Source organism: Calidris pugnax, unplaced genomic scaffold, assembly GCF_001431845.1.
Source record: "Calidris pugnax isolate Ruff unplaced genomic scaffold, ASM143184v1 scaffold38, whole genome shotgun sequence".
Classification (NCBI taxonomy): domain Eukaryota; kingdom Metazoa; phylum Chordata; class Aves; order Charadriiformes; family Scolopacidae; genus Calidris; species Calidris pugnax.
In genome coordinates, this window is record NW_015090995.1 from 737,036 (window position 1) to 743,902 (window position 6,867).

At 57.0% G+C, this 6,867-nt stretch overlaps 1 protein-coding gene across 1 annotated transcript in view; it reads left to right on the top strand.

The window, feature by feature from the left end:
• SLC16A2 (solute carrier family 16, member 2 (thyroid hormone transporter)) overlaps window positions 1–6,867 on the top strand; it is a 40,080-nt gene that overhangs the window by 1,731 nt on the left and 31,482 nt on the right. The window contains exon 2 of the mRNA XM_014954894.1: window positions 2–218. Coding sequence (XP_014810380.1) covers window positions 2–218 — 217 coding nt within the window. The remainder of the gene's footprint in view (window position 1; window positions 219–6,867) is intronic.

The window sequence follows — 6,867 nt, forward strand, 5'->3', positions numbered from 1 at the left end:
GCGGGCCGGGAACGGGAACGGAGCCGAACGGGGGCCCGGCGGGGCCTCAGCGCCTTTCCAGCCCCCCGAAGGCGGTTTCGGCTGGGTGGTGGTCTTCGCCGCCGCCTGGTGCAACGGCTCCATCTTCGGCATCCACAACTCCTTCGGGATCCTCTACATGATGCTGCAGAGCGACCTGGGCGAGGGGGAGAAGGACCCGGCGTTGGAGTTTAAAACAGGTACGGGGCTCCCCCCTGGCCCTTTCCCGGCCCCGGGTAGGGCGAGTAGGGGGTGGCCGCTCGGGGTTTGCGGGAGCGGAGCCGTCGGGCCGGGCCGGGCCGGGGGGAGCGGGGGGGAAGGAGGGACGGTTCGGCTCCGGTGCCTCCCGGGGAGCCCCGAGCGGGCGGCGGGGCTGAGCAGCTCCCGTTGGGATGCGTTGAACCGCGGTTGCTCCCTGCCCCCCCCTCCATCCTCGTAGCCGCGGCTATATTTATCTCCAGCAGCATCATGTGTTTCTAAGCTCCCGTGTACTCAATTAAAAGTAATTCAGCCGAAAAGCCTACCCCGCAGCTTGTCCTGCCTGCTGTGTTTTGGGGGGGTGGTGGGGGGTGGATTCCCCGCTGGGGAATCAGCTGGTGTGCGTGACCCACCCACTTTATTTTTTATTATTATTATTATTATTTATTATTTATTATTATTGGTATTTTGTGACGGGGTTTGCAAGCTGTCTGTCTGCCTTATCTGCCGGATCGCGCTCGGGGGTGGCTGCAGGAGAGCATCTGCCTCAACAACACGGGCTTCTTCCTCCTGGTCCTGTCCATTCAGTGGGAAAACCCTACCTAGGGCAGGTCCAGCAGCCCCACCTGCCCCCACCACACCGAGGGTGGTGCAGGGTCTCGAGTAGTTACCGTCCTTTACCCACAAACTGCTCCCAGGTGTGCGTTTTGGTAGGACCTACAGGCTCAGCCAGGCTCAGGGCTGTGTTGTGTTGACACGCAGAAGGGATGTCGCTTGCTGCAAAGTCCTCGCTCTTTAGGTAGACCTGGCAGAGGGACACCAGCTTGCCAGGGTGGTGGTCCCAGCAGGTTGGGGAGAGACACCAGTGGTGGGACACCCGGCCTTAAACCAGGTCTTGGTATCCCCTCTGAGAAGGTCATGGATGCCCATGGAAGGCGATGGATGCCCATGGCCCACCTTGCTTTTATCTGGCAGGTAGAGACAAACACTCTTGTGTTGAGGGAACCTGCTTGTGGTGTTGTCCTGCCTCTGGATGGGACACGGGCAGCAGCCAGGAACCGGGAGTGCGCCGCGGAGAGCGGCAGGGCTGGGGGGACACGTGAGGACCTGAAAGTCTTCTGTTGGTGACCGGTGTTGCCCGTGTTCCCTCCGCTCGGCTGGTGATCGCGGCGATGAGCGCGCCAGGGTGAAACCCATGGCAAGGGACACCGCATCCCCAGATCCCAAATTAACTCCGCGATGCTGTTACCAGAGAGACGATGCGATCGTGTAATTATGGGCAGTAACGGAGTGCCGCAGAGAGCTGCGGACGTGTGGCCGGTTGTAATTAGGGTGATTGATGGGCTGTATGAGTGTGTGCGTGTGCGTGTGTGATCCCCAGGAAGCTCATCGCGTAGCTCTTTCCTGCTCCCTGTGATCGTATCTAGAAAGCCTAGGGCAGGGCTCTGAAGGTAGAAGCGTTAACAAAAGAAATTAAATACTGCGAGCTCTGGTGGTTTAAAGGCTCCATGCCCAAGACGGAGGTTGTAGGAGTCAACATCTGCCTCTTACTCCTGGGATCTATTTATTTATGGATATGACCGCACAGAGGCCTCGAAAAAGAAGGGCGTGTGGGTGTGCGAGGTGAATCCGGGCTCAGTAATTAAATTGCCTGGGTGACGTATAGATGCATTTTGGTCCGGGTTCTTAATGAAGAGGCCGTTAATAACCCCCGTGCCGCGGTGCATCGGCCGAGCGCTGCCTGTGGGGCGGGGAGAGGTGGCGGTGATGGAGCCCATCTGCAGCGGGGAGCGCGGCACCTCGGGGGCTGCAGCTGCGCTGGCTGGGGCCGGGGGGATGCAGCGTGGGGTCCCCCCCCCCAGCCCTTCCTCCCTCGCTCCCACCCCTCCCCGCTCAGGGTTGCATAATTTCCCTGCGGCGCTCGTTTGCGTGCAAACATAATCGGGAAAATATTGTAGCTCCTTTCCAAGCGCTAAGTGATAGGGCCTTCCTGAAAAGCCCTCCCTGTTTGTCCTCCGACGTGGGTCTGGTCCTGCTGGCTGCAAGTGACAGCCGGACCCCCGGGGTCCCCCTCATCCCCCACCAACCAGGAGCAGGTCGGGGGGACGAGGACCCGCTCCCACCCCGGTGTTCGCATCGCCTCGCCCTTTGGCTCCGCTCTTAAAGCTCCTCTCCGTTCTCTGGAAGGTGGGTTTGTATCAAAGAGGGGGTTTGGAGGCAAAGTGGGGAGCAATGCCGTAAGCCGCTCAGGCATCCTTTTTAAAATAGGGTTATGTTTATGCTAAAGCGGGTACTAGTCTGCACTAAACAATAGCCGCCCCGGCAAACGGCTATAATTATCAAGGTTTATTTCTTGTTTGCATCGGTCACGTTTTTTTCTGGGCGTTTGATCTTGAGAAACGCAGGATCCGCGGAGTTCAGGTTTGGGGTCAGGCTTTGAAAACAAACCCTGTCGCAACAATGCATCGAATGCATAGGGCTCCTCTCTTTTAAAGAAATATACTGCGCCCGCCTATGTCAACAAGCGGCGGCGGGCTGGGGCGGGCTGGCTTGCTGCTGGGACCACCGCGGGCCCCCGCGCCGCGGGACGCCCCAGCCGGGAGCGGGTACTAGTCTGCACTAAACAATAGCCGCCCCGGCAAACGGCTATAATTATCAAGGTTTATTTCTTGTTTGCATCGGTCACGTTTTTTTCTGGGCGTTTGATCTTGAGAAACGCAGGATCCGCGGAGTTCAGGTTTGGGGTCAGGCTTTGAAAACAAACCCTGTCGCAACAATGCATCGAATGCATAGGGCTCCTCTCTTTTAAAGAAATATACTGCGCCCGCCTATGTCAACAAGCGGCGGCGGGCTGGGGCGGGCTGGCTGGCTGCTGGGACCACCGCGTGCCCCCGCGCCGCGGGACGCCCCAGCCGGGACTTTTGCAAGGCACACTCTGTGCTTTCGGGTTTGTTTTCTTTCGGGGGGAGCGGAGGACCTGAGGGGGGAACGCTGAGACTAGAAGGGAAAAAAAATAATATACATGTGAGCGCTCAGCCAGGAAAAAAAAACACATCGGTCTCCTTTGCTGGGTAGAGGTGTCGAGTGATGCTTGAAAGCCTTTGCTGGGAGATGAATGGTGGCGTTTCCCTCCGGTTGTACGAGGCTCGTTCCGGCGCTGAGGGATCCGCGGCTGCTCCGATGCTGGTCCCACCAGGCGTGGGCTGAGCTGGGGGATGGATAAACCATCCCGGTCCGTTCATCTTCCTCCACTCCAAAAGCCAAACTGAGTGGCAGAACGGTCCTGGTGAGCATTAACTGGGCACTGACCCTCTTAAATCTGCTTAAGTCTGCTCTGCCACCACTTTGGATGCTCTCCCAACCTTGGGAGAGGTGAGTGTGAGGTGAGCCCGTCCCTGGCCAGGGCTCTGCCCTCAGCTGAGGAGGTCCCACTCGTGCCCAAGCCACCCGAGGGTCCCAGCTACCCAGGGAGAGCCGGGAGGGTGGCACTTCTTGATGCATCTTCTTCCTCCAAACACATCCTTGGTGCCATCCTCGGAGGTCTGGCAAGTGCTGGTGGGGCAGCCTGGAGATGTGCATCGATTTTTTTAAAAAAATATCTCTATTTATCTTTTCCTTCTCCTCTCCTCCGCTTTGTGTCAATATCCCGGGTATAGATTAACTCTCTTTGCTTAATATTTAATGTTTTGGTTGCTGGAAATGGGAGCTGCAGGCACTCAGAGATGGCCTGAGGAGCTGGTCTGGTTTGGCCACGGCTCCTCTAAGTGCATCCTGTGTGTTCCTGCCTGCAGGAACCTGGGGAGCAGCTTCCCCCTTTTAGTCCAGCCCCATCTGGGGAGCAGAGGCTTCTGGAGTGCCCCGTGCCCAGGGAAGCCTGATGGACCATCCTATCATCTCCATGTGCCCACGAGGCCGAGGCATAGGTGGTGTCACCCTTATGCTTGGATTCCCATCTCTTTCGGTGGGGAATTTCTTTGTGAGCACTGATTTCACATCCTTAGGACAAGTGAGCTGAGCTGGAAAAGGCTGTTTTTACTCCAACATCGTAATGGAGGCTTGGTAAGAAAGAGTGAGTTTGTTTCTTGGAGAAAATAAAGCATTTCAGTGGGAACAGTCAGAGTGAAAGACAGGGAGGAGAAGCCATGGACTCGTCCCAGGGCAGGTGAGCGTGGCTGGAGCTGAGAAGGGAAATCCAAGGAGAGCGTAAATTGCAAGAGGTCATTCTTGGAAACGGTCCCAACTAAAATTCAACAACACTTCATGGCCTGGATGAGACCGAGCAGGGACGGCTGCCATGAAGCTGTACTTTATTTAGCCCACTGCAACGAAAGACATCTACCCCAGGTGTTAGCTCTGGACTTTGGGAAGGGTGAGGGCACTCTTACAGACACTCTTAAATACAAATTACCAACCGGTGAGAGATCCACCCACACGCCTGTGATGGGTGTCATCTCCCACTGCTGGTGCCCAGGAGACTCCAGTCTCCTGAAGGTGATACTGTGGTGTCACCTTCTTACTCAAATCCGCAGGGTTTGGTGTTTTTATTATTTGTCAAGGAGCTGCGACGACCCCATTTCACAGATTCAAGGGCCCTGTAGACCTTGGCATTCCTGGGGGCTTCCCCACATCCATCCGGGTTTCCGACTCTCCTCCAGATATCCTAACCCTGCGGAGGGATGTGCTCTCATGAACAATATTTACATAGCCTGGATGGGGATGTAAATCCAGCAAAAAGAGCCCCCAAAAAGCCTTTTATCACTCCAGCCCTCTTATCTGGGGAGTGCAAAGGGCACCAGGGAGCTTTTCCAGCTTTACTGGGGGTTTCCCGTGGCGGGATGCCGATGTGCCGGCACCAGGCTCTTCCCCGGCTCAATTCCCACCGTTTTGGGAGCTAGAGCTTGTGATTGCAGTGGAATGGGGGTGAATTTGGGAGGAACTAGGTTTTCGTCGCTTGAGCTGAGTGCAAGGTGCCGTGTGAGATAAAGGAGCCTGAAAAGCAAACAAAACACAATCATGTCATTAAACCTGGTTCTTGGGGCTGTCGGGAGCGATTAAGGTTATTAGGAGGCCAGAGCGCTGTTTCTAAGGGAGGTTCTTGTTTTTAAAGACTGCAGGAGCCCTCTCAGCCAGCACACTTGCCATTTTAGTGGCTTTTAATTTATTTTTAAGTGTCCTCTGCCAGCCAGCCAAGGAGATACTCCAGTCTCCGTTGTATTTTCCAGTGGCCGTGGTCCTCGAGTGGTGGCAGCTCCCGTGACCTTGCTGTGGTTTATGAAGCAGCAGCCCATGGGGTTGTGCAATTGGTTTGGGGGTGGGTTCTTTTTGGTCCTTTCACTTAACAACAAAACAAACCCCCCCCCCCCTCCCACGCCTCGCTGGGATTTGATTGTTGTCCAAACTTTGAAGGCGCCGAGTTCCAGCTCCATCGCTGAAGGCGGGCTGGGAGGAGGAGGAGGAGGAGGAGGGATTGATGGTGGAGGGACGGGGATGGATGCAGATGTTCAGGGTGAGACGGGGTGCGGTGCCGTGCGATGCCGTGGGGTGGGGGGATCAGTGGCAACGAAGCAGTTTTATTTGACTGAATTTTACTGAATTTTAGAGTTGGAAGGGACCATAGAGATCATCTAGTCCAACTCCCCTGCTGAAGCAGGATTGCCTAGAGCTAGAGCATGTTACTCAGGACTGCATCCAGGCGGGTCTTGAAAATCTCCAAAGAAGGGGACTCCACAACCTCCCTGGGCAGCCTGTTCCAGGGTTCTGTCACCCTCCCCTTTTTGGGGGGGAAATCCGGGAGTTTGGACAAGTCACCCTTGGATCCCCTTACGGACCCTCAGCAGCTGGAAGCCAACTATCAGCCGGGCCCGGTTGACATCCAGCACCTTAAAATAGACCTAACCCATCAGGTTGGGTGAAACCCCGTAGCCGGAAGGCGCCTGTGACCTCGCTGGCAGTGCCCGTTGGGCCGGCTGCGCATAGCTCGCACGGGCGTTGTCACCAGCATCCCGCCTCCTGTCCCCAGGGCAGCTCCTCCGGCTCCCTCCTTCCTTATCCCACCTCCTACGGATGCATCCCCTCACAGGGCTCATCCCACTTGCATCCTGTCCCACCAGGGGCTGGGAAAAGCCATCTTCCCAAAAATCCGGTGGGGTGATGGAGACCACCGGGCTGGGTGGACGTGGAGCTTGGGGCTGCCAGCTCCCCCCCGCCGCCGTGGGGTTTGTAGGGCTGCTTGGGGAAGGAGGAATAACCCAGGTTTCCACCATCCCCAGGCTGATTTTGTATCCCGCAGGGCACAGGGGGTGGAAATCCCCGCCGGGGACACGGGTGGCAGTAAACAAGCCCTGCTCCTGCCGTGCTAACGGGGAGATAATCCCAGTGGGATGATGGCACCAGTAGCTGCTGCGCCGGCTCGGGGGGGGGATTTGGATCAGTCGGCACCGTCTCGATATAGGGCCCGGGTGACCTTTTGCTTTTTGATCCCGGTGACTCCTTGGGAGCTCTGCCAAAGCAGCGTGGCGTGCGTGCCAGCAGCGGAGTGACAGTGCGGCTGGGGAAGCGATGCGCGGCTGGTGGGGACTTGGGTGGCATTTGAGTCAGTGCCACACACGCTGCCTCCCCCCCGCCACCCCCCTCCCTTGTCCCAAAGCAGTT